Below are 27,717 nucleotides of genomic sequence, written 5' to 3'. Positions count from 1 at the left end.
ACCCCACCGACAGTTATGTTATTTCCCAAAGTAAACACGGCATGAACCAAAACCAACCCAAAACCACACCACCTGTTCAATGCACCCAATAGGCTTTAAAAAGTTGTCAACATAGATAATATAAGGAATACTGGAATGAAGAATGGAATGCTAATATCCTCACCACATCAGAAAGCCTGTACTGCAACAGTCTCAGAATACCTCTGCATGACAAAGGAAAAAGTTAAACGTACCTTGCCCAACTCTTTCAACAGCTTGAGATTATTCTAAAGTTTGGTACCGGGGGGATTAAAGAGATACTTTAGAAGTATGGGTTTTCCTAGACTTGTTGAATAAACTCTGAAGTAACCAACTAATTTTGCTTTCTATGGCACTTAAGCAACCCTTAAAAATTAGAGAGTATGATTATATTAAAATTAAAAGAGTATTAAAAATACTCTCCTCCCAACTTTGTCAGTTTTATTTCCATGTATTTTGTAGTTAAAGATATAGTAGGCCACTGAGAATTTACCTGTCTCCCACATAGTCTTGACTAAATAAATACTCACATGGTTTTTAAAACATAGCTTTTAATATTTCTCTATTGAAAGTGTGCTTATTTCTTGGGAATCTTGGATTAGACAGCTATCATTGCTCTCTCTCATTTTGAAGTAATTCTATGTGCTATTTTTGAAATGTCTACTTTTTTACATCTCACCAAAAAAAAAAAAAGAAATACAAGGATTTCATACCATTCCTATAGTTCTTCTGTATTTTGAGCATGAAAACAGTTGGAAAGTTAGTTTGCTGTACATATGCCTCTAAATGCACAAGATACTGCAAATCCTCTTACCTGGAGATGGTTACAAAAGATAGTTCTAGTTGCTGTGTTTTTAAAAGTTGGACTAAGGTTACAAGTTCCTGGATTACAAAATCTCAATTATATTAGCTTTTAAACAGACATACACATTTCAGGATGATTTTTTTTTTAAGTTGCTTTTAGCATCTGTCATCATAACAAAAGATGAAAAGGAAATTAAAAAACAACTTTACACTTTTTACTTAAAAACCACATAAGAAATGCAATACAGAACATAGTGTGTTTTTTTTAAACAAACAATACAGAGCATTAACATTACGCATAAGCACTAAGCAGCAAGTTTTTCCCTTTGTGATACTGCTCCAGCATTTGTTCAGCTCCTTGTAGATCTAAGGACTACAACAGACAATATACGAAGAGATCAGCAGTTGAAAAGTTGACTCAAACAGCATCTCTCAGAAGTTCTAGTCCTTTGAGTAACAAAAAACGGGATTCTTTGTGCTTGTTAAAAAGCTATTGTAAGTTAATTCCCAACTTCTATATGATTTACTTTTCTGCAGAAAATCACTTATATGAAGATAACACTGCTATTTCTTAAGCTACCTAACAGAGCAGGTAACTACTGAATTTCCACAGGCAAAGGCTAACAGCAAACTCTATATTCTTTCTTCTTATGAAGAAAAATCTTTGAAGTTGTTGCTAAAGTACTGTGTTAAGGTTTTAAACTCAAGTAATGAGAACATCTGCAAGGCATTTCTTCCAGCAAAATCAAGCCACAATCAAGGGAACCAGCCCTAGTACTATATTATAAAACTAGACTATTACAGCGGGCTCTCTTTCCCTATTCGCCTTTCAACTCTAAAGACAAGTAAATAATATTTGTATTCAAAAAAAGAATCAATGCAAGCACATAAAAAGTTTATGGGCAACCCCTATCCCATTTCTTAGGCAGACTTTTCTTTAAGTAGTACCTGGGCTTTTTCTTCATTGTTGTAATAAAGTTCAGTCTTTGAAAATAATGCATACTTGAGATCAGCGTGATCTTTTAAATACCTGTACTACAGTGCACTTCTACAGTGTTCTTTGTGCATCTTTCCACTCCATTAAAGACCTACTTCCTATGGATTCTCGCCATCACATCAGCACCACCCATCTTTGGGTTAAGCCTCATTTGCAGAACATGGTCCTTAACACTGTCTTGTGGAAACTGCTACGTCAAAGTTCACAGGATCCTTTAGGTTGGAAGCAGCCTCTTGGGGATCATCTAGCCCAATACCCCTACTCAAGCATGATCACCTAAAGCGGGTTGACCAGCATCATGTCCAGTTGGGTTCTGAGTATGTCCAGGGATGGAGACTCCACAATCTCTCTGGGCAGCCTGTTCTGGTGTTTGACCACCCTCACAGTAAAAACCAAGTGCTTCCTTGTGCTCAGATAGAATTTCCTGTGCTTTAATTTGTGTCCACTGTCTCTTACCCTGTTACTGGGTGCTACTGTGAAGTCTGGCTCCCTGTCTTCATTCCCTCCTTTAAGGTACTTATAAGATCCCCTGGAGCCTTCTCTTCTCCAGGCTGAGTTCCAGCTCTCTCAGCCTCTCACAGACTCACCCCAGCAAGTCAGTATCTTTCTTCTGCTGGGGAGCCCACAATCAGACACAGTACTCCAGACGCAGCCTCATCACTGTGTAGTGGAGAGGAAGGATCACCTCCCTTGACCTGCAGACAATGCTTTCTAGGGCAGCTCAAGATACCATTGGCCTTGTTTGATGCAAAGACACACTGCTGGCTCATGGTCACTTTGTCAGGACCTCAGTCTTCTCTCAGCAATTCTGTTTTCCAGCCCTTCAGCTCCCAGGGTATACTGGTGCCTGGACTTAACCCTCAGGGAGCAGGACTTTTTCTTCCTCACTGAACTTTCTTCTGTGTCCAGCTCTCTGGTCTGTCAAGGCCCCTCTGAATAGCAGCACAATCATACGGTGGTATCAGCCACTCCTCCCGGTTCTGTGTGATCTGCAAATTTGCTGAGGGTGCATTCCATCCCCTCATCCAGGCATTCAACGAAAATGTTGAATAGTATTGGCCCCAGTATTGAGCCCTGGAGTATACCACTAGTGACTAACCTCCAAGTAGACTTTGTGCTACTGATTGCAACCCCACTGCACCCACTCCTTCAGCCAGTTTTTAATCCAACTCTAGTGTCCACTTATCTAACCTGTACTTTGCCATTTTGCCTAAAGTCAAGGTAAACAACATGGACTGTTTTCCCGTTAACCACCAAGCTGGTCACCTCCCTGTAGAAACCTGTGAAGTTGGTCAAGCGTGATTTCCCCTTTGTAAATCTATGTTGACTATGGACCTCTTTGTCCTTCATGCATTTTGAAATGCTTTCCAAGTGGATTTTCTCTATCACCTTTCCAGGAATTGAGGTGAAACTGACTGGCCTGTAGATCACCCATTTTTTTTTCTTGTTCTTCTTGAAAATAGGAGTGATGTTTGCTCTCTCCCAGTCTACAGGAACCTTTCCCAAATACTACAACCAAATATAATTAAGAGAGGCCTTGCAAGGGTATTAGCCAACTCCCTCAGCACTTCTGGGTGCAACCTGTCAGGCATCATGAACTTCTGTACATCCAGTTTAAGAGCACCCTAGCCCAGTTCACCACCACTGAGGGTAGCTCTTCCTTGTTCCAGGCTTCCCATCTGAGTCTCAGGGACCTGGGATCCCTGAAGCCTGATTTTACTGGTAAAGGCTAAGGCAAAGAAGGCACTGAGTACCTCAGCCTTAGCCATGTCATTTATTACCCAGTTTCCCTGCTGCAGTTGACAGCAGGCCCACATTTGCTGTTTATGTACTTGTAGAATCCTTTCTTGCTGTTCTGCCTGTAGCCTGAGGAACTATCCCATTGCAAATGGCTCCTTTCTCCTCAGGCTACATGCTCTTAGCTCAACTTACAATGTAGTCCTCTCACGCTCTTGGGCAATAAAGAATTTTTTCACTTCACTGGGGGGCAGTTCAGGAGTCCAAGCTGATTTTCCCAGTCTATGCTTTGTGCAGTGGAAGGCAACATAACAAAATATCTATTTTGCAATTTAAAATATTTGTGCATGTGTGTATTTCTACTGCTATGTCCGATTTCCATATAAACAGGTAATGCTATAGATACAGTAGGGATATTACGAAATAAAGTACTTAACGCTCAAGTACTTCATCAGAAGTATGCATTGACTTTGTAAAAACTGACTACACTTTACGTTAAGCAAAATACTGAATAAACTTTTCTGATTAGGAAGATCTAAAATAAAAATGAGTGGTTTTCCCTGTAAATTATACTGCAGAAGTCATCTGTGACTTGTACTTAACCCTTTTCTTCTCATGCAGCATTACAGTATTTCCCCCCACCCATCCCATAAGCAAAAAACAAATATTCCACTAGTTGTTACAGATTGCACTTTTAAAGCACAGACTTGCCAGTCTTCTGCATTTCCAGTGTCCTGTTTAAACAGTTGACATAGTCTTCATTTTATGAAACTGGAAGATTTCGCCTAAGTACTTCTTTTGATGCTGGAGAAATGTTATCTGGGAAAACTACTTCAAACTCTATAATTAAGTCTCCACGTTGGTCAGGATTTTTGGGAAATGGCAAACCATATCCTATAATTCTTCGTCTCATCCCAGGCTTTACAACTTCATTTACTGTCATGGGTATGGTTCTTCCTTCTATCGTTGGCACGTTGATAGAGCTGCCACACAAGGCCTAAAAAAAAAAAAAAAAAAAAAAAAGATGGTATCATAAGAAAAAGGAATTGGTTATAACTTCGTTTGTACCTACAAGTGAATCTGGATTAATTAGAAACGACTAGCATTGCAAACAGGACTTCAACTATGAACTACAGAGATATCAAAACTCAAATAGTGCTCCTTTCCTACGGAGGGAAGGTTTCAATTTATCACTGAATATTACAGAACTAATATTATAGAATTTACAGGCTTATGGTCACTATAGAGTAATTGAGCTTATATATTCTTCCACAACTTTATCAAATACAATGGTAATAGAAGGCAGGGTGAAAACACTGCTTGCAAGTCTTTAGTAGCAAGTCTCCACAGAGACTTCTCAATTTCCACTGTAAATTTAGAATCCTGCTCCATTTTTTGTTTGTTTACATTGCATGGGGGTTTACTGTAATACTTCATCAACCTGTATTACAAATGGCAGAATGACATTTAAATGTCTATAAGCAGAGACATCAAATTTGACAGTTGTCTTAGACAAGCATTTGCGATGCTAAAAGCAAAGCAAAGACTATTTTGGTTTACCAAAATTAAAACATGACCAGGAAAACCAGGCTGTCTCCTGCTATACTCAATGGTTTGTTTACATTAATTACTAGGGTCTCTGATAGACACTGATTCCTCCAAGTTCATCTGACCCTGCACAGTTGGTCTATACTGATAATGCTCACAATTATGTAATAGTGCAGTAAGTCTAAATAGGCTTTTATCTATGAAGGAACTGTACTATTCATGTCATAATTAAATACTGTCTTTTCTCTCTCACTGACCCTATTTTAAGTGCTTCATCTCACTTCAGATGTATTTTTAGCTAGGAGTACTTTAAGAAGGGAGCTCATAATATGCACAAATAGTTCCTAAGGCAAGTAAAAAGCTTGCTTCTTCACCTAATGCTAATGAAGAAAAAAAACACAGGACACACTCTGCTACATTCATTTTTCAATTATGACTATTTCAAGCCTTCAGACTCTGAAGAACTCTCCCCAGTTGTCTGATTTTTCCTTCTCAAAGCCAGTGTGTTTTGTTCTTGGAACAGAATTTAAAAAGGCTATAACATTTTGTTGTTATATATAGCTCCTGTGACACCTGTTCACAATAATTTATCCTCATGAAATCAATCTCTACCTACTTTGAAATCACACTGAGATAACTTATGACATAAAAAGACAGGCTTAAATATTTTTATTGCCAACGAATTTTAAGACATTTCTGCTTTGTTCTATCGCAATCAGATCACACAAGCAAGGAGCATGCTATAGCAGATATATTTATTAATCCAATACCTAACATATGTTGTTCTAGAAAGGTAAATTACAAAGATTTAAGCCATTACCAACTTTCACTTTTACCCTTCCGCCCTCATTCTCCTCCACCTCTATAAACAGCTTGAAATGGTACTCCATTTACATAGAAACAGCTAGTGTTTCCACTATAAATAACTATACTCTGTAGCCACATTTTGACTTCAGAAAAGAGAAATGCTCTCTAAGAAAATGAACAAAACACTTTATTGCTGTCATTTAGCTTTTGCTGTGTAGCTACTGTACCACGTAATAGGTTTGAACACTGAGTTCCACCAAAAGAGACACTTACCTCCCTTAAGCTGATCTTAACAGGATAGATAATATTTGATCCATCTCTCTTGAAATGCGAGTGAGGTTTATCTTTAATGATGAAAACAATGTCAGCTGGAATTGTGTTTGGTGTTTCATCACCTTCTTTTGGAAAAGTGATTTTAGTGCCCTCTTTCCATCCTCTTTTTATTTCAATAGTGAGAATTTTGTCCTCTGTTCGGACACTTCTACCATCTGGGTTCAGCCTTTTACGTGAAATCCTCATCCTTTTTGTGCAGCCATGATATATCTCTTCCAATGACACCTTAAGTTCATGAATTACAGGTGGATCTTGTTTACGACGTAATTGGCTACCAACTGTATTCCTTTCCCTTGGAAAACCATTCATACTGAAGCTGGTGAAAGATCCAAATGGATCACCATCCACCTCCATGTCTTCAGTATCTCTGCCACCAGGCATCCTCCTTCCAAAGAAGATCTCAAAAGGATTTGTGCCACCAAAGAAAGCCGCAAATGTAGCATGTGGGTCACCATGGAAGGAGTATCGGAAGGTACCACCCTGTCCATCAGGTCCTCCAGCTCCTCCCTTCAGACCTAAATTAAACAAGTAAAATTTAAAAAGAAAGCTTATATTAATATTCCATTTATTGTAAAGTGCAACAGTAGATACCAGAACTGACAAGACAATGTCTTTACAGTCGAGTGAAAAGACTCCTCTTCAATGAGATTAACTCAGACCATTCAGTGTCAAGCAGTAATTCATACAATAATGTTTCTCATATGCTCCACAGTTCTACTCAAATCCAGTGTTAAACAGCTTTACCTCTGTTTTCCTGCAATTCAGTTTGAGAATAAAGTAACATAATGGGCCAGCAGCTGTAATACTACTTTAATTTTCAACTCAGAATCCCAAACTTATTGCAGCTTGTGGTGCTATGATATAAAATATGGAAGAAACTCGGGAACACCTTTCTATCCAGCCACAAATAAAAATAGCTTAGAAGTTCTTAAGACCTACAAAAATCGTGTATATACACTGCCACCGCATCTGTGCGAATAAATCACAATGTTCTCAAATAGCTCTCTATCTCTATCTTCCCCAAGAAAAGATTTACATTTAACTACTTCTTGATAAGACTTCCCTTATGACTCTCATTGGCTGGTCTTTCATACTTCCTCCTCCCTCATTCTAAACCTGGCTAAAGTCAGTTTTAAATACCCCTCCTGATAGGTTATCTCTACCTATTTCCTCCTTTTAGATAGTACTTTCCAGCATTTCAGAACACCAGAACACTGTCTCAAACCTCTAAGATTAAAAAACATGAAGGTTTTCATAAGAGATGTATTTCTAAAATCATGTTTGACAATTTATTTTTTTTAAACTTATTTTTCATTTCACAGGAGTTCAGCACTACACCTACAGTAAAATTTGAGGGTTTAATTTTATGGAAGCATTCATTCCCTAAATTTGAAATAAATCTTTTTATCTGCATTTTAGAATTTCTATGCACAACCTTAATACTAGTTATCAACAGTAACCAAGACAGATGTTAAAATCCAAGTGTCTTCCCCATCTCAGTACTAGACCATTTAAAAAGTACTTAGCAATGTGTAGTAGTACATCCTTGTGTCATAGTACTGTTCATGTCAAAGAACCAGATCAGTGGATCCAATCTGTGGTAATGGAATAACACCTCCAAGAATAGCTAGCCATAAGTTTTTATTGAAGGTACATCAAGTTCCTAGTTGTAAGAAATGCTGAGGTTTCCTCCCTCCTCTTTCCTACCCCTCTACCTTTCCCTCAGAACTGCTAATTATACTCTCAGAAGCAATGGAAAAGCTTAGAGAACAAATGAGTCATCAGGACATATTTCCAGAAGTTGTTACGATTAATATTATGCCCAAAATAAATAGAAATCCATGTTTTGAACATTTAGATTCAAGTACGCAATACTATGATGCGAAAGGCTGCATTGCTTTATGTTTTACTTCAAGCTGTCTGGAGAAAATGACAAAAATGGCATTTTGGGAAAGTAGTTAGGATGAGCTACTGCACAAGAATCTAAAGTGTAAATGAATCCACAAGGTAAGTAGTTCTATAATAATATACAGAAAGGAAACCAGAGAATGAAGAAGTACAAGAAGGTAGAAGACCCAAGTGACAACAAAGCCTCTAGTATCTAAACGAGCACCTTTTCCTAGAATGTTTCAAAAACAGCACTAGAGCCTTTGGACACCTGCAGCATAACAAAAAGCTGAAAAACTGCATCACCTGTAAGAGCTGAAGGCCTTCTACATGAATTGATGGGTATTAATAATTGTATTAAGTCCTACAGATGACAAAGTGCCAAATCTCACTATAAGAACCCACAATTTCCAGCACAAAAATATTGCTAAGTGTCCTCTGTTAATTAAAAAAAAAAACACGTGGCCCTGAGCAAATGCAAATGAATGAGTGGGCCTCCTTGTTAACACAGAAGGAACTATTTCATCTGGAACTTCTGATACCAGTACATTTAAGAAGAGGGTTGTTAACATCTTCCCCTGTTGCTCAATCCTCTTATGACTGAGGCAAAGTCATGTTGGTCAAAAATAATAAAAAAAAAAAGTCATCCTCTCCAGATAACCATTTTAGGATAAAAATGACATTTCTGAGGCCTCATTCTCTTGGCATGTTATCACTGTTTACAATTAAAGCTAAAAAATTGTTCTGGTATTTCATGACATCAGCCAAATTCTTTCCTCTCCAGGCAAGAAGCCAAGAACAACTACAGACTGGACACCTGGGCTTCTGCTCAGGGCTGCCCTGCCGAGATCAAGCAGACTGCCCTTTACCAAAAATCTTAAAAAAGAATCTGTCAAGCTCTCCAATTGCACATCAAGAAGTGCTAGAGCAAGGGAAGACAGCAGTACAACAAGATCCCAGAAAACTCTTCATGGGTCAAACTTTTTCAGTCCAGTGACTTTTTGCCTGTCAAGTATTTGGGACTTTTAAAAAACAAAAAAACACATTAACATAAGAAATTAAAACTAATTAAGCTGTGAAATACATTTTACATTAAAAATCTAATAGAAATAAGTCAAATATCAAAGTAGTACAGCTACATTGCCAAAAACTCAATACATCACATTTCCATGCATCATCTACATTTATTTTGCTTCTTTCAGTATAGCAAAAGTGACCACTCACAGACAATAACAAAGACATACATACCTTCTTCTCCAAACTGATCATAAATGTCTCTCTTTTTGGGATCACTCAGCACTTCATAAGCTTCTGCAATCTCTTTGAATTTTTCCTCTGCGTGGGGAGATTTGTTCTTGTCTGGATGCCATTTAAGGGCTTGTTTTCTGTAAGCCTTTTTGATATCCTCGTCAGAAGCCCCTTTTTCAATTCCCAGAATAGAATAATAATCCTTCCCCATCCTGAGAGTTGAAGGAATTTAGATTTTCCTTGCTATAAAAGAAACCAGTATCCAGTGTCTCAGCAATGTAGAGATGCTAGAGAAGGAAAAAATAAAGACAAAATTTGGAAATGAAACAAAGAGAACAAAAATCAACAAACTCTGATACGTTAAAGAAATGCTAGACAGCTTAGCCGTATTTCATTCCTTCCCCTGTTGCTCATTTATAAATAATTATACACACAGGATAAGGCACAGCCCTCTTTAGAGTCCTCCCATCTCCACTACGTGTCTTGGCTCTTTCTAGAACGACAAATAGTGCAGGACGTCACTTCCCAGACTGCCCCCGCTGAACAGTCAGCACAACTCGCTTGCTCTCAAGCGCACGCACACACTCGTGCAAATTGTTCAACTACTTCCTCCCTCCTCAAGCAACTAGAAAGTTTAAATGTTCAACAGTGTGATACAGTGCCTTTCACCAACAGAGCTGAATCCACCCTGGTGTAAAAGACATAACTACCCTAAAAGTAATTCAGTAGCCTATACAAAATAATTATAGCATTTTACTTCAGTTTCTGTAGACAGCTGTACATACAACTGCTTTCTGAATGTATCATCAACCCTTTCCAACAAGGACTGCAAAGTATTTTACACCCAAGTTAACTACAAAGCTTTAGAAAGGCTAACTGCATTTCTTAAAAAAAATAAAATTAAGCTACTTTCAGCTGCAGTTGACTGCAGCCAAGTACTATTAAATAGTAAGATATCAAACCTGAGGGGAAAAAGACAACCAAATGACAATTTACCACAACTCAAGCCACTCAAAGCAGACCAAATATGGTTGTTTTGTTGGTTTCATCCCTCACTCTACATAGAGGCAGTATTAAGACTGTTATACAAGTATAACAACATACCAAGAAAATACTAACATCTCATCAGGTGAACGCTAACAGAAGACAACCTAATTCCTATACATTTGATTTACAATATGGAGTTCAAATTTAAGTGAAATTTAAGTATTTAAGTTCAAATTTAAGTATTTAAGTGTTTCTGATGCTCTACAGAGGGAATGGCAACAAGCTTCAGCCTCTAAGACTTCTTTCGGTTTTTATTTAAGAAATTATCTTTGCTTTTCAGTACTGCGATAAACTTCAAGATTGATTAGCATAGCTTGAAAAATGCTCCTTCCTGGAACAAAATATTAAAAGAAGCCAATTTTAGTCATACTTAAGACGACATCTCTTAAACTCAGTCATCTTCCTTATAATGCTACAAAGCTTAAGCTTTTAAAGCTTAAAGCATATAGCAGCTAAAGGACCATCAAACTCTAGAAGAGAACACAACTTTTGATTTAGGAAGTATTATATTTGAAGTGTGTTTCTAGAAGCTGCTCTACTAGGGGGCTAACCAGAAAAGATTACAAATTTTGTCTAAACCAGAGTGCTACAAAGAGAGATTCCCTCTCCCCACTATGTGCCATCACCCTATTCCCCACATCATATTTACTCTTTTCCACTTGCTGTGCTAGAATTGACCAGATTCCCAGTATCCGGGATTTGCCTTTTTTTCTTAATCCTCTTGGAATACAAGTGAGGTTAAAGACAGAACAGTACAAAGATGAGGTTTCATTGCTATTTGAAAAAGCTTGAATTTTGCATACCTATAATTATTTCAAATCCAACAGAGGTCAAAGGGTATTGAGAAGAATTGGAACCCTTTGTCACCAAATCTCTAAGGACTGATTTACATTTTTGGAACTCTGGGAGCCACAAGGTTACAGAATCCATTCTTTTTACAGCTGAAGGAGGAGGTTGTCATTAAGCTCCACAAGGAGCTAGTCTTTTACCAGTTACCCATTTCTTCCTATCTTCCTTTAAAATGTACTGGTTTGGGTAATTTACTATTCCAATAACTTCTCGTAGACTCACATCCTAAATTCAGCATTTTTCCACTAACAAAATCTTAAGGCAGTAGGTGCAATAGCTTGAATTAAAACAGGACTTGAACTGATTTAATTTAAAGTACACTACTACTCTCTAAGAAGCTACTTTACTTGCAAGTATGACAAACCACCATCCAAATCCAGGAGTCACTAACTCTGAACTACAACAGCAAACTTCATCACTATTAATACAAGATTTAGAGCAGCCTTAAATTTTCTTGCAATACTAGTAGTGCAAGGAGTTACAATGCTCAACTGTGCTTCCATCACACAGCAACCTCTAGCGAGGTCATGTTTTATATCACTTGAGGTACTCCCACTGAGAGTCCGAGAAGGACCCCGTACTATTTGTGTCACAGTGTTGATGAATCATAGAGCTGTCAGGACAGCAACACCTCATACTAGTCTCAGGACTATTTTTCGTTAGGTTTTTCAAAACCTCTGGTCAATGGAAGTGGAAGAAGGTATATATGCTAGTTTGAAAAGAATATTTTCCCCATTGAAAATATTAAATAGCTATCAAAAGAATACCCAAGGAGTTGCAATTAAAAAGGGTGTGGAGGGGACTTTTAAAGACATAATAATTAACTTCCTAGGTTTCACTGAAGAACATAATAGTAAGGACTTCTCCTTAAAACAAAACTTTCTTCCACTCAAGCGTCAAAACTTTAAAAAGTTACACTGGGACTTTTTGCTGACAATCAGTGAGTAAAAGCTCAGGCATCCTTTCTCTCCTTTCAGAGGGGAACGTGCTATTCTGGTGCTGGTGCCAAGTTATACCCTAATTAGGTAAGTTATTCCCTAAAAATGAAAAGCCTTAAGATTCTGAGTAAGGTCCACAGTAACAACTACACTATTTCTACTTTCTGCCCTACAGGAGATCTTCACAGAATTAACTTACAGCTTAGAACCTCATATTTTCTAAAAGTTGATGGGTTAACTGGAACACGTGCTTCCAGAAAGTATGTTCCTGCTTTCTCTCCATAGCAAGACCTTCCTTTTACCATACAATCAGAGATTATAAATAGGCTGCAGTACCTCTCACATGTTTATCAAGTTCTTTAAACAAATTGTCATATAGATTGTGGCATACAAGTCTTTCATAATCAGTGGAACAACTAAAATTGTTTCAACTCCAGCGTGCACAAGTTGAATATCTAGTGATCACACTAATCAGACTGGCACTTCTTCAGATAATGAAATCCATCTGGTAAACGTGCTAAGTTTTTACATCTTCCAGTCTTCGAGTATTACAGCAGTTTCAAGGGCAGATAAAATCATAACCGGTAGGTTTTTAGAACTCTGAATCTTCATTGTTCATTTTGCTTTTTAACCCACATTCCCCTCCAATAGTTATTAACATGAAAAGAAAATCCTTCATGCACTGTCCACAAGAACTCCTGACCCTGCAGTCCTTTCAAATAAACACACATGACCAGAAAACAAGACACCTATCAAGAAGAACTACATATTTCATGTTATTGCTATAGTCTTACCCTGCCTGCTACCATATACATAGAATAAGAAGCATTAAAAAAAAAAAAACCTGACTGTGGAAAGATCCTGCTTCTGTTGGGTAAGTTGTGGTTTGGGTTTTTTTTTTTTTTAATGCCTGAATGAGTATTCTCTATAAAAAGAGATAAGGTCATCACCTAGGGTGGGACAGATGAATTCATTTATGGAATCATTTTATTCTTTACAAATCCCTGCATTTCCACTTCTTTTGCAGTAGTATTTATAACCATCATAGGATATTTTGTCAGTATGTGCATTTCAGTCACCCCTTACTTCAGATGTCGACACTTGGTGGCCAAGTACCAGAAGGTACTACAAGCATACCTGCTTTCACACACAATTCTAGTTGTGGCATGCTGGTATGCATGCTCAGCCTCTACTTGGACTTTTACTTGAATTTTTACTTAAAGGAGGGATGGTTGCTGTAATCCAATTTGTTTAAGGAGCATTAACAGTACACAACCTGATAGATCTCACGTAGCCAATCCTGCTCCCAGCTTCCTGCACGTGACAAGCCATCAGCACTGCATCCTGCAACTTACCGAAGCCTCCCAGAAGCAAGCTGCTAATCTGGGTATCTATAAATTAGTAAAGCCATCATTGAAGACTTGGATTTGGAGTGCTCCTGAATGAGTGCTAAGCAAATGCTCAAACATAAAGCTCCAGTAATCAGCTGGTGTCACGGCAAAGTGCAAATATGTAATAAATTAAATCCACCGGTTAGCTAACATTCTTCCTCATCCTACCATATCCACTCTTCTGATTGATATACCCCAGTAAGAATCAATTCTCCACCTGTATCAGGTCTTTGTTTACAGTCAGATACAACAGCTGCATTCCAGTACTGTACTATCGAGTAGAGTCTATGAAGCTGTTGCTTTTACTTTGGCAAAAAACAGGTTTGCAGAATTGATTATGCTCACTGTTCACAATAGTATGAGACAAATCAACTGAAATTGAAAGGTTTAAACATTGGTAGAACAACTTCCCAAACACCTCATCCCATGGTGAGGGAAGGAACAGAAATAACAGAATATTCCAGATGCCTGTGCTGTATGAAATCTCATGTTACAGAAGCACATGAAACACAACTTACATGATGAAAGAACCCCAGCTTTCTGAAAATATTACTCAGTCCACTTCACATCCATACACTTTCAGGGGGTGTGTTACTTGGTAGACAAATGAAAAGCATACTTCTGCAGACGTCCTCTATACCAATAGTCTCAGCCTTTATTCTGAAGCATGCGTACAGACCAAGTATCAGTAATGTCTGACCATCTGATTCTTGTAGGATAAAGTGGAAAAAAAACATCTATGTAGTGGAGATGTTTTAAGACATAACCAGACCTGCAATCCATGTAAGTCTGCGTGTCATGCTGAAGCATTAAAACATCAAGCAAAGATGTTACTCAGCTGTTTATCTACAAGACATGCCTAACAAAGATCATATCTTCTCTACAATGTATCACTCAAAATGTTACGTTTAATTTTTAATTCAAGTCCACAGACACTTTTCTGCTTTTTCTAAATTCTACTAGAATATTGATCTAAATGCCGTGATCACCAAAAGGCATGAGAGTCTCATGCCTCATTCCTTAACTCTGGAAGACTAATTTTGAATCCATACAGAACTTGCCTAATGAGCCCCTTTCCATTGACAGAGGATTTTGTTTGCTCTTCAGTTAAGAAGCGGCATTTGTTTTTGTAATAGATTTTTTTTAACTAAAAATGTTTCTGAAGTTCACAAGCTGAAAATTGTTCTTTCAACAGCTCACCTTCACTCTGAGAATGAATCTAACTACTCACTCAGTATTCTCAGTTATTTTAAAGCAACAATTATTTTACTGAAAGACTATCTTACCCATTATTCTCTCTGAACAACCATATCATTTGTCCATACAAGTTAGACTATGCACTGTAACTTCAGCAGAACAGCAGGAGCAAGGTCATACCACTTCCAGATCTTAGAACAGTTGCATTGATAATGTTAACTTTAAATAATGCAATTAATTCAAAGAAGCCTAAATAAGAACAACTGAAATCAATTAACATACAGACAAGGAAACATTCACACTAACAGACACTGTGAACTCAAATTCTAGGTTAACAATGTTAGTATCAGTACATGGTTATTTTAAGGAAAAGCTCCTAAGCAGACCTGTGTCGTTCCCTGAAGCTCAATAAAAACACTCCTATTTCTATTAAGTTAAGCCACTACTTTTGCATTCCTCACCTACTGAACCTCAGACAAAACTGAAAGACAACTAGATCACAGAACAAGTTAAAGAGCAAACAAAACCACAAAGGCAAATTCCAGACAGATCACAACTATAAATATACATGTGCACATAAATGTCACGGCAGAGGAGCCAAATCCCTACCCAAAAAAGCTCTTTAACAATTAAGTAGTATTTGCAAACCCACGTGAATTAATGGAATAAGTTAATATTTGTCTAAAAGGGTCTGAACAACGCACATCCATATACAACAGTAAATTTTCTGAAAGAACATCCATGATCTTCCCAGAGGAGAAAAACACTAATGATGATTTTTCCCCCCTTTGTCTTCAACTGTATGTAGTTGTTATAAGCTATGTTAAGACTTTGGGACTATGCATAAGACCTCGTACATACAAACCACCTTCATGAACGCATTTAGTGTTTTACCACAGAAGCGCTCAGAACTTGGTCTCATTTACAGAAATACATTTCAGAGCCTACAACAGAAGAAACAGTTGATATTTATATATCTAACAGAACTTGCCAAGGCAAGCCTGCAGAGAGTAAATAGCTCTTTCTAATCAGTCAACAGCCCTAAGAGAAAAGCTTCACTTCATATCCAAGTAACTACATAAAAATTTAAATTTCACTTCTCTTCTCTGTAGGCATATGCTGCTACTGTGATGTAAGTAGAAAGGTCATTGTACATAAGGATACTGGTAATTATACAAGTGAAAGACCACATAAAAACTTTAAGCAATTAATACAATGACAAAATAACAACAGACTGTGGCATTAACTTTGTTAAACAGCATATTTAAGGGCACACTTTTTGTATTTTCATGTCATACATTCTGTCTCTGAAATACTCTACTCAAAAACACATCAAAATGCACCATAAATATTTATGATAGTTTCTTTTATGTACTAAATATATTTTATATATATAAACATATCAGAGATATATTTTTCCTGAGGCACATGCAACAATACAATTTAATGCAATTCACCCTTGAAGCTTACAGTAACAACACTTTTTATTTCCTCACAGATTAAAAAAGAATAGACCTATTTCTATATATCATGACTATACATTATCCCCCGAATTCACATTAGGGATGTATCTAAGTCACTGTTGAACACTTCTTGATAGGAAACATCCCCCCCACAGTACTTTATATATTTCAAAGTTGATACTATTGTCTGAAGATCTGGCTTGATTATTTTTGTCTCAAGACAACAAGTTAAATGAAATTGTAGGATTCAAGAAGTTCTCTAAGACAATTAAATTTATTATATTTAAGTTATGCCAGCCCCAGCTCCAACAAAAAAAATAATTTATATATTCATAGTATCTGCTTCAAAAATACTTTATAATATTACTGGAATATATGTGAAGTTATGCTCCCACCAACAGGACAAAGGATGCTTTTCTAAGGTCTTTTGTGGGAAGTCCTACTTTAAACTTACATTTCAGAGTCAGCTTGAATTTGCAGGTCAAGTTCAAATGTTAAAACTCAAAAAGCATATTGCTATCACCCAGAGATATGCTGCTACCACTTCTGAACTTTCAAAATGAATTCTTAAGCTCATGATTCATAGAGGCTTCAATTTTATTAGAAAACCCTACACCAGAAAACAGGTACTCTTAGCAAGTAATTTAAAGTAACTCCCTTCATTTATTTTCTTGTTATTTTGTAACAATAGATCAAAAGCTAGAAATGCTACTCACAACTAAAAGTGTCCATCACTTTCACCTCAAGACTTAAAATTATTTATTCAACATTAAGTTCTAGAATTAGGTTCTCCTCTTCAGAAAGTGATTGTTCCCACTATTTATATCATGACCTACATGAAAGTACATACAACACTAGAAGAAAAAGAAAAACTGCTCTAAGTCAGACAGATTTTATTCTAAACATGGTTACAACTATCACCGAAAACATGAGTAGGACACTAGTCATACACATACTGATCCTTCATCACGACATACCAAACTTACAGGTCATCAACAAGAAATTGCCTTCTAATGCCTGATACTTGTCTTCTAAGTCACAATCTCTATCAGAGCTGAAGAGCAAGAATACACTTGAAAGAACTTTTCGAGTTTCACTTCCCATGAAGTGGGAATGTTCATCATCTTACAAGCAGACAAAGTTCTTAGAACTCTGTTATGATGCAGCGTGTTGATGAAACACAACTAACTCGCCCCTACTTCACAATGGCACCATTAGCTGCTTCAGTCAAGTACCACGTTGTGCTTCAAAAAACAAAAGGAAATAGAGGACGGTCCCACAAAACACCAAACACTAGGTATTTTCACTTACAGATTAAGGCTTCTCCATTTTGAAACAACACAGATTCCCTAAGTTCTTTTCAGCGTTCATTTCAATTCCCACCCACATAGAAGTTTCTGCACAAGGTCTCTTCTTCAAAAGCAACTTGATTCATCACCATGTAAAAAAGCCAATATGCAAAACCTGTAAGAGCTTCCCTCACACCGCTGGCTAGGCTTATTTACCACACTCACTACCACCAGCTTCAAGAGGTTATGTACATCATCTCCATACGGACTTTCGTAAACATCTATACACACAAATGCTCTGTGTTGGTAGGGAAAGACATCTCCTTAGACTTCTTACTGTTGTCACCAAAGGAAAAAAAAAATATGGAATCCGAAGTTCTGTTTCGCCCACGAAAACATTTTGACAAGATCCACACAATTTACTACTAAGTTTACCAGTTAAAGGCAAAGAAGCAGAAAATGTAGTAGTAAAATATCTTCAATTTTACATGCAAGCCTGTATTTTCACTGACTGCTATCACTGAGACTCAAGGAACACTGTCCTGAAACAGCACACATGCACATGGAGAGGTGGCCTTGATCATACACTGCAACGGACACATCAGGTTTCTCCCACGTCCACAGGATCTACAAAATGATGGAGAGCAAAGGAGGATGTATGACTTAACTGTTTCATGATCTACTCCAACCTACACCAGAGCTACTAAGTGAAACCAGTAGAAGCCAGTTTCAAAAAATAAAATTAAGAAATTCTGTGAGTGGTAAAATTCCCTGCCAAAGGACAATGCACACTCAAAAATAGTTTGAGGGGACACAAAAAAAAAACACAAGGAAAACACTGAAGAGATCCACTAGAATTTACCCGACAGAGAAGCCAGAGCAGGAATTCTCAGAGCAACAAATATACAGAACCTAGAAGGTGGAAATGAAAACCATGAGATTGATTTATTTCCACTTCCCCTGAAGCACCTACTTACAGACACTTTTGAATGCAAGCTACTGGGCTGAGCAGGCCAGTTAATGGACATCCAGTCCATCATCTTGGTGACGAGCACCCTCATTAGATTCATGAAAAATCTCAATGTAATGCAACTCAGCCACTTCCATGTTTTAAAGAATTAAGATTTTCCAGCACAGAAGCTTAAGCTGCAAGCACTAGCACTATACAATCAACCTCAGGGGCACACAAATGCTGTTGAAACATATGGGCTCAGCCAGGCAGTAAAGGTCCGCTTCACCTAACATATTAGGAAGAAAAAAATGTATTTGGATACTCTCTATATTACAAGAAAGCATGCTAGAATAACTAGAGTATGTTTTTGTATGAGCATTAAGCTCATCTATTAGTAGTGTCAAGGATATATAGATATATATGTATGAAGTGTACATACACTAGAAACACATTGTTTAAAACCACCTGGAAATTACAAACCAGAATACTACTGGTGACCATGCTACCTCCGCTTTCTCTCCTGCCACCTCTCCATCTGCCCTTAGGAAACAAAGCAACAACCGCCTACAGGTTTTCCAACAGCTCATGCACAAAACCTTTAAGAGATATGTAAACAGACTCCTACTCCCATTTTCCGACATGACAACGTTTATTATACAAACCTTGGGAAAAAAATCAATATTAAGTATATTTAAATTGCTTTCCACCTAAGTGAAATGATGAAGGGTATTGTTTTCAAAAAAAGTGTTTGAAAAAAAAGTTATTTGGAAACATCTTTACAAGTGTAACTAATTACCACTTTCAAAACAAGTATGGCTTAAGATTGCACACTAGATGTATTCTTCTGTGCTGCAAGAGTGGGGCTGAAACAAAAGTTTCCCTACAAGCACAGACCAAACCACCAGCTCATATACTGCTTCTGCAGGCCAGCATTCTCCACCCCATGGACCAGGGCCAGCTGGCACAAACCGGAGCAGCACTTGCTCTGGGCCAGGCAGGGACTGGACAAGAGGCCAACCAGCTCAGAGACCCTGGGAACCATGACTGGCTCCCTACCAGTTCTTCCACCGAACGAGTCCCAGTGCAGGAGAACTGACCTAATGGTAGTGGTATGTACAGATTAACAGGAAAAGGACAATGGAAAAATAGTGCTAATTCCCACAATAACCCTTGCTAATTTGCCTTCAAGAAATTGGAAGGGAGAAAAGACTTAGAAGGCATTTAAAATGCATTTTGATAACCTACATATAGTTATCACAACTACCTTATCACCCAGGAGATGTTAGGATGAGTAGGCTGTTACAAATAAAGGCTCTCTATTTCAGCGGAAGTAGCATACAACAGCTCCTCTTTTAGTCTTTCACCTGCAGAAAAGGGAGGGCAAGTGCCACCTATAACAATGTTTTGGTGTATACCTTAACTATGGTAACGATTCCTTCATTTACAAAAAAGGATTCCTAAGGGATTTCTTCCACCAAACAGTATCATTAATGACCTGTTGTCTCAATGCAGCAGCAGAGAGTTCAGGGCACCAGGAGAATGATTAATAGAGAAACAGCAAGACAAATCATTCTACTTGAAAAAGCAACTCAGCTACACTGTATAGTTTTGAGTTGCTGTTATAGTCAAACAAGATGACAGTTATTAACACATCACCGAATACGGAATGGCACACGTTTTTGCTGTGGACATGTGACCCAGCTGTTCTTACATAAGCAAAAGGAGATGGTCACACTAGGCACTTTTTCCAGTGTGCTCATCACAATCCCACCCAGCTGCTCTGATTCATGCAGCTAGTTCTACACGCAAGGCTGAAACAGCTGTATAAAGACAAGAATTTGATAAGGAGATGTCAGAACAACTTTGTTTCACCTGAAAGGAGTATATCAGCATCTCTAGACACTTGATTCGTATTGAAACAGTAACAATCTCCTTCTGTTCACCTACAGAAGACAAATACAGGCAGCCCTAGTAACATTTATTAGAATTTATTTCAAGAGAAGCCAGAACAGTTGTTTGTGACTCTTTCAAACGTTTCTGACAAACCATAGCTCAAACCAGGTTTCTTAGTTGTGTTTTCCTACCGCCCCCAAGTCAAATCTAGAAGAGTTTTGGGAAAAGATGGAAGGGGGAAGTCTGACAGACCTACTTTCAGTAATATCTTAAATGGCTTTATTCCTCCAGAAGAACTAATGCATGTTGGGCTAAGAGGAAAAGAAGGTACAACATAGGAAGATGAACAATTAAGCAAAAAAAAATTCTAGATGGAGCATGTTCTGAATACCTCATTTTCTGTCTACTAACAGACTATAGAAATTATATAGTCTCATGAAAATTCTTCCCCGAACTAATAATGAACGTTTTAACCGTCTTTCAAGGACTCGCTACTATGGGAAGACATTTCCTTTTTCACCTTTTCCCTGCTCCTCCTAGAAAAAAAAGACAGCAGAAAGAACAGTGACATTTGCAAATTAAACTATAATTTCTGTGACTGTTTAATGAAAATATTACTCAGAATCAGCTTACTCATAGGACATAATCCTAACAGACAACAGCCAGTACAAAAAAAAAGATCTGTTTAGATTCTCCACAAAACATACCAACTCAGTCAAAAGATTTGCATATATATCTACACACACAGAAGCTAAACTTATGAAACCTCCTGCTTTCTTGCTGTGATGATACATCACTGATTTTATTTTTTTGAGTGAGATCTGAGATTAACACGGCAATATTGATCCCTTTCCAATTCCATGCAACATTGTTATGGAGGTCCGGGGTTTTGATGATTACAACAAGATACTTTTAAACACCACACTGAAGTGGCAGTTAGACTACAGTTTCCCCTAAGAAGCCTTAGGATATTGATTTATTAAAGAAATTATATCTATTCTCATCCGTAAGCTTCACTGAAAATATTTCCCCCCTAAAACACACATGTAATTCTTGCAATAAAGAGGATTTTCAGTTTAGACAAACATGTTTTAATTGTCATTTTAGGGACTGAAGAGATTACTCATTTAAGAGCTTCCAAAGCATGTATTCCATTTTCCCTTCCTCGCTCTCAGAAAAGATTTACCTTTCTGGTTTTTTTTTGTTTGTTTGTTTGACTGGTTAAGCACAATTTGGTTAAAAATAAGTTGGTCTGGCTCACAAATTAACAAAGCTGTTAGCTATAATTAAACAGTATCAGAAAGCATACTACTAAGGATCAGGCCTATAAAATAGGCAAGCACGCCAATCCCTCCAAAGCAATTAAAATTTTCAAAGAATTACAGAATAGCTGAGGTTGGAATGGACCTCTGGAGATCACCTAGTCCAACCCCTGTGCTCAAGCAGGGTCCCCTGGAGCACATTACCCAGGACTGTACCCAGACAGCTTTTGAATATCTCCAGAGAAGGAGACTCCCGTGGGCAGCCTGTTTCAGAGCTCAGTCACCCTTGCAGTAAAGAAGCTTTTCCTCCTGTTCAGACAGAGCTTCCTGTGTTCTGGCTTGTGCCCACTGCCTATCGCTGGGCACCACCGAGAAAAGTTGGGCCCCATCCTCATCACCCTCCCTTCAGGAACTTATGCATATGGCTTAGATCCCCCCAAGCCTTTGCATCTCCAGGCTGAACAGGCCCAGCTCCCTCAGAGTTTCCTCACACAAGAGATGCTCCAGTCCCATAATCATTTCAGTAGCCCTTCACTGGACTCACTCCAGGAGCTCCATGTCCATGTTGTACCGGGGAGCCCAGAGGTGGACACAGTACTCAAGGTGAGGCCGAGCAGAAGGGGAAGATCACCGTCCTCGACCTGCTGCCAGCACTCTCCCTAATGCAGCCCAGGACACCATCAGCTTTTTTGGCCACAAGGGCCCAGTGCTGGCTCATGGTCAACTTGGTGCCCACCAGAACCCACAGGTCCCCATTTCTGCCCTTCTTAATCCCTACTCATACGCAAATTCTATGCCTAGCTCTACCAACCAATCTATTACAAGCAAGACCTTTCACACCTCTGCCGTCTGGGAGGAGTTTTGCAGATGTTAACAGCAAACAAATGCTCTGGGCTCTCAAAGATTTCCTTCCCATTACTTCCACAGAAAAACATCCAGCTCCCGTGAGCAGGTAGGACACTGGAGACCGATGAGCACACTACCGTGCCAACCAGTATTCTTCAGCTGCCTCTGCACTACATTGTGCAGAGATCACTAGACGGTGATCCACTCTCTCATTGTATGTTGCAGTTGTATTCAAGGCAGAACTGCATGTTCTCTCATTAATCTTTCTGTAGTTGTGATGGTGGCATAACACATTTGGTTGCCTTCTGTCAGCTAATAAAAGTTTCAGAGGTTAGATCATATTATTCTTTTATTGCTCAACTGTCCTCAGAATAAAATTGGTGAGTAGAGCTCAACAGAAACATTGGGGCAAAGACCCCTTCTTCCCTTTTAAGCTTTACTATTAAATTCCCTTTCATCAGCTTCATCCCACTTATACCTTTAACCAAAGACGTATGGAATAAGAACCACAGAGTAAAACGTGCAAAACACACTCTAAGGAATCTAAAATACCTACACAGCTTTGTTTCAAATGCTTAATGTAGCACGACATTTTTGCTAAGAAAAGCACCACAACTAAATGTAAGGAAAAAAAACCCTAAACAACTTTTTTTTTTTTAAGCTTACTATATAAAAGTTGGTACACAGGGGACCAGAAACGGGCTTAGGGAGCAAATTCACTCTTCCACTTCCACAAATGATTTTTCCTATCCCCTCCAAATCCTCAGCAGCAACCCATGCCTCTGCCTGGAATATAGCACGATAGGTATATTTGCTGTGTGGCAACCTTCCTATTTCAACCCTAAAAACCATTCCCCTTGAACTTCATCTCTCTCAAAAGATGATCTAATTATAATCATTGCAAAGATTTTGTAGGCAATTTAAGTTACGCTTTAGTGTTACCTTTTCACAAATACATTCTCTTTCAGGCCCAATTTGTGACTGAAATTCAGAATTACTACTTCAATGTACATATGGTAAACACAAAAGCTTATGACGACAGATCAGCTCTTGTTTGGATATTGAACACGTGCTCAATCTCCTCTCAGGAGCTACATAAGAGGAGTTTTCTACTGGCAGTACTGCCGATCCTGGACACGCTTTGCCAGTGCAGGAACACCAGCTGACAGGATCTGAATCTGTTGATTTCAATCTCCTAAAGTGATGAAATCAGCAGAAGCCAATTGCAAATTTCCCCAGACCAACAATGATTTGCAGAAAGCAGAGTGGGTAAAACTACCACAATGGTTTAGAGACTGTCATCACTTTTAGTGCTGTTCAGCATACTGAGGCAAAGTTAAACAACCACATCCAGAGATGTACAGAAACAACTTAGTAAGAAATTTAATTCTTTAGCTTATGACCCATTGAGAGATGACCTACATGTAGTAGCTTCTTTCAGGACTGCCGTACCCTTAGATCTGGTCACCACGGACCACCAAAATTAAAATACATTGTTTTAAAATAAGGAACGGACCTCAAAGAAGCATGCACTGAAATACCTCAGCTTGTACAGAGAATTTGGATTAGTTCCACATTTACATCTCTACAACAACTGAACTGTTAGATTTAGAACTGCCCTGAGTATCTTTTTGTAGAAGTAAGGACTCCTTAACACACAGAATATTTGATTAATAAAATAGAAATGTTCTCTTTTTTCAGAACTCTCCATTACTTAAGTTTTCTGACTTGTCAGGGTTTTGTTTCTCTTTTTTTTTTCCCCAAGTCAGCTGTTTCTTAGTAACTACATTTATCAGAATGTTCTACTCTGATGATTACTGAAAAAAAGCGTGGCCTGAATAACATGAGAGATGTCATTAAGAAGCTTAAGGGAAGACACCCCCCTCCAATCTCCAAAAGAAATACTGAAAGACATGTTAAAGCTATGCAGCATCCGTTATCTCTTAAGTTGTCCACTAATTAAAATTTCTAAAGTGGTAGATTTCTCAACTGTACATCTTTCAGCAAGATGTTACTATAGAACCAAAGCTTATTTTACACAGCACAATCAAAGTCCTCTGGCTCTAGAAGAACAGTGCAAATACTTGTTCACCGATCTACTTCATTTAATTTCTTCGAAGGCAGATTTTGAAAAAATACGCGATGAGTAATTTTGCAAGTGAGAAAGCATCACAGCCTGGTGTGCATTGCTATATGAAGTCAGAAAAGCACTTGAAAGAATGTTGCGGTCAGCAGTGTTCAGGGATTAAATCCCCACTCCACTGAGAGAAAAAAAAAAGAAAATTAATCGCATAGTGGTAATTTTCTCAAGGGAAGTAACATTTAATAACGGGAAACGTAGACAGTTTTTAAGAGGCATGGGTTTCTAGCACACAAGTGCTAAGTGCCATCGTGGGAGATATAGATAGAAGCAACTCTAGCTGTTGACAAAGGCCATTAGATCAACTTAAGAATGATGAAAACAAGGACCTAATATTTGTATAGGATAACATTTAAGATGTTGTTCCTCTGTAATTTGCTAAGCTTCGCGTTCTAACTACCTGGAAGGCCTAAGACAAGGAAACATACTGCCTTCAAGAATCCAGAAGATTAAAGAATCATATATACACTAAACATCTCTCGCCACTTTCAACTGAAGCATCACCTTAAACACTAGCAAAGAGCTGGTAAAAATTCCAAAGTTAACACTTATCTTTAGCTGCTAGTGAAGATAACTAGAACAGTTACAGTACCACAAGCACAGAGTGCTTGAGTGCTTTCATTAGCCCAAGACACATCCACTTTGAAATGTCATTAGCATTACACAGCTGCTGGCTCATCTCACAGAACTTAACAGTCATTACCACATTTCATAACAACAAAAACAAATGACACAGAAGCTCCACATCTTCAAAGTGACAAACCATAAAAGACATAGCCAGCAGCCAGTATTATCTTCAACTCATCAGTCAACTACCATCACTGAACTTATTTATCTGCATAGCGTGATTGGTATACGTAGCCAACTTCACAATAACAAAGGAAATGAAAAAAAATAGTTCCAGCTCAAAGTATTGTTTTGAAAGAACAAAGAGTCAAGCATGAAAATAAAGTTTCCACTTTCCCAAAGCTATTTTTACTCCTCGTCTTCTTCCCCCACATTAGCACGGCTAAATTAACAGAAAGCATACGCCAATTCTTCTGAACAGGCCTTTTTTAGCAAAGGTATCTGAGCAGAAAGTTTCACTTAGCTCTAGTTATACAATGTAATTTGCCTACACACACATACAGATTTTAGTTTTGTGGAAATTAAATATATTAGTCTTAAAATTCTATTGAGCTATACCACTTCCTAAACTGTGCAGAAGGAAAAAATCTAGCATGTTTTCAGTCTCCTTTGGTAGGGTTACCTAGACTGGAGGTGCAGGATAATCTGACCTCAGCAGCAGCACCATGTCTTAAGGTGTTTCTGCCGCCTTTTCTATTACCTAGTCACCTGCTAGAACAATCCTGGTTATAAACAGCCACAACTGAAGAGGCCAGCAAGAAACTAGGAACTTCTTAAGACAGCATGGAACTACAAGGCTAGTCACAAGAAAAGACAGCATAACACACTCTTATACAACTTTAAACGAAGTTGTTCCCTCCTTGCAAATAGACAAAAACTAGGTAAAGTCCAAATCAACTGTTCCTTAAATAATAGGGCTAACAAAAACACAGTATCATTTAAGGCTGGAAGAGACCCTTCACACTTCAATTTAAAAATACATATATTTAATATGTGTTTTTAAAACATTTAAGTAAGTTAACATAACCTCTGATGAAGGTTATGCATATAGATTTAAAAGAGTGCAAGCCTTCCCCTCGGCACAGCACAGGGCAACAAACAGCCATACAGCTCGGCCACCCTCGCTCTCTGCCCGGGCTGTGACCACACCTTTGCAGCGCTCCCAGCCCTACTCCGTGACAGTTATTCCCCCTCTCTCCCAGGCAGGGCCCAGATCAGAGCACTACCAGCTCCAGTTTATCATTAAAGCTTATGCTTGCTCAGCCACGAAAAGACAAACAGCTGTCAGAGCCGCGTGATAGCAGCGAGCGCTTCAAACCAAGCCACAGACACCCGCAGGCGCTGCAGGACGGGGAGCGAGGCGTGGAGAAGCGCCCCACGACCAGACACGAAGAGAAAAAAACTTATTTTTTCACAGCTTTCGTGCGTCACGCGGCGGGCACACGGGCAGCGCCCGGCTCGGGGCTGAGGGCAACACCGTTCCTCTAACGGCCGGGGGAGCGGCCGAGTAAGGGAGAGAGGCAGGCACCCGGGCGCTAAACGTCCCCCCGGGCGCTAAACGTCCCCCCGGGCGCTAAACGTCCCCCCGGGCGCTAAACGTCCCCCCGGGCGCTAAACGTCCCCCCGGGCGCTAAACGTCCCCCCGGGCGCTAAACGTCCCCCCGGGCGCTAAACGTCCCCCCGGGCGCTAAACGTCCCCCCGGGCGCTAAACGTCCCCCCGGGCGCTAAACGTCCCCCCGGGCGCTAAACGTCCCCCCGGGCGCTAAACGTCCCCCCGGGCGCTAAACGTCCCCCCGGGCGCTAAACGTCCCCCCGGGCGCTAAACGCTCCCTCCCCTCCCCAAGGCACTCACCGCCCGCCGCCGCCTCAGCCGCTCCCTGCCCGGCCCGCTTCTCAGGCACTGCTCTCGCACTCACCCACCAATCTCGCGAGAAGTACCCCTCACCATCCCCTCTCCCCCCCCCCGCCACCTCCCTCACCACGTGACGCTCGCAGCCCAATCCCCCGCTGCTTCCTCACGCTCGTGACGTTCTGGAAACATCGCGAGCTCTCTCGCCTCCCCCCCGCGTCCCTCCCCATCAACGCCGCGGGGTTGCCTCCGGCGCCGCGATGAAATCTCGCCCCTCCCCTCGCAGCTCTCGCGAGGTTTCGCCCCGCGCTCCCCCCCCCCCCCCGAGCACGATGCCGCGCAGGAATGTGAAAGGCTCCCGCCCGCCGCCATTTTCTTTCTTTCTTGGCAGGCAGCGAGCGGGGCAGGAGGCGGCGGCCGAGCGAGCATGGCGGACTACTCCACCGTGCCCCCTCCTGCTGCGGGCGCGCCCGGAGGAGGCGGCGGCGGAGGTGGAGGAGTGAACGATGCCTTTAAAGACGCGCTGCAGAGGGCTAGGCAGGTGTGTGCGTGTGGGGAAGGCGCCTCGGGCCTCCGGCAGCCCCTCACCGGGCC

The 27,717-nt window shown here is 39.6% G+C and overlaps 2 protein-coding genes across 24 annotated transcripts in view; one reads left to right on the top strand and one right to left on the bottom strand.

Annotated features, from left to right (window-relative positions):
• Positions 1-733: 733 nt before the first annotated feature.
• On the bottom strand, positions 734-27,385 carry DNAJB4 (DnaJ heat shock protein family (Hsp40) member B4). 4 transcript variants are annotated; one of them, XM_080601514.1, is made up of 4 exons: positions 27,254-27,385; positions 9,380-9,666; positions 6,185-6,759; positions 734-4,553 (listed from the first exon to the last, which is right to left on the bottom strand). In XM_080601514.1, the coding sequence occupies exons 2-4, from the start codon at positions 9,588-9,590 to the stop codon at positions 4,320-4,322; spliced, it is 1,020 nt and encodes a 339-aa protein (XP_080457640.1). In that variant the 5' UTR covers positions 9,591-9,666; positions 27,254-27,385; the 3' UTR covers positions 734-4,319. The 4 variants fall into 4 exon arrangements, with proteins under 4 accessions (XP_080457640.1, XP_080457637.1, XP_080457639.1 ...); XM_080601511.1 differs by lacking the exon at positions 27,254-27,385 and adding an exon at positions 27,127-27,214; XM_080601513.1 differs by lacking the exon at positions 27,254-27,385 and adding an exon at positions 9,814-10,392.
• FUBP1 (far upstream element binding protein 1) overlaps positions 27,297-27,717 on the top strand; it is a 39,534-nt gene continuing 39,113 nt past the window's right edge. For all 20 annotated transcript variants that reach the window (XR_013954097.1, XR_013954098.1, XR_013954099.1 and 17 more), the window contains exon 1: positions 27,297-27,664. Coding sequence is in view for 14 of the 20 variants with exons in the window: in XM_080601489.1 (XP_080457615.1) it covers positions 27,551-27,664 (114 nt within the window). In the remaining 6 variants the exon portion in view is untranslated. The remainder of the gene's footprint in view (positions 27,665-27,717) is intronic.

This window comes from Anser brachyrhynchus (assembly GCF_964034855.1).
Source record: "Anser brachyrhynchus genome assembly, chromosome: 8".
Taxonomy (NCBI): Eukaryota; Metazoa; Chordata; class Aves; order Anseriformes; family Anatidae; genus Anser; species Anser brachyrhynchus.
The sequence above is the reverse complement of the archived record's forward strand: the minus strand, read 5'-3'. Positions and strand labels throughout refer to the sequence as shown.

What these genes read in the sequence shown, in the direction of transcription:
- DNAJB4 (XM_080601514.1), bottom strand. Translation starts at nt 9,590, where the DNA reads ATGGGGAAGGATTATTATTCTATTCTGGGAATTGAAAAAGGGGCTTCT. An exon ending in TGATCAGTTTGGAGAAGAAG is followed by an intron (nt 6,760 to 9,379) that starts GTATGTATGTCT and finishes TGTTTAATTTAG; the next exon opens with GTCTGAAGGGAGGAGCTGGA. An exon ending in TTAAGATCAGCTTAAGGGAG is followed by an intron (nt 4,554 to 6,184) that starts GTAAGTGTCTCT and finishes TTTTTTTTTTAG; the next exon opens with GCCTTGTGTGGCAGCTCTAT.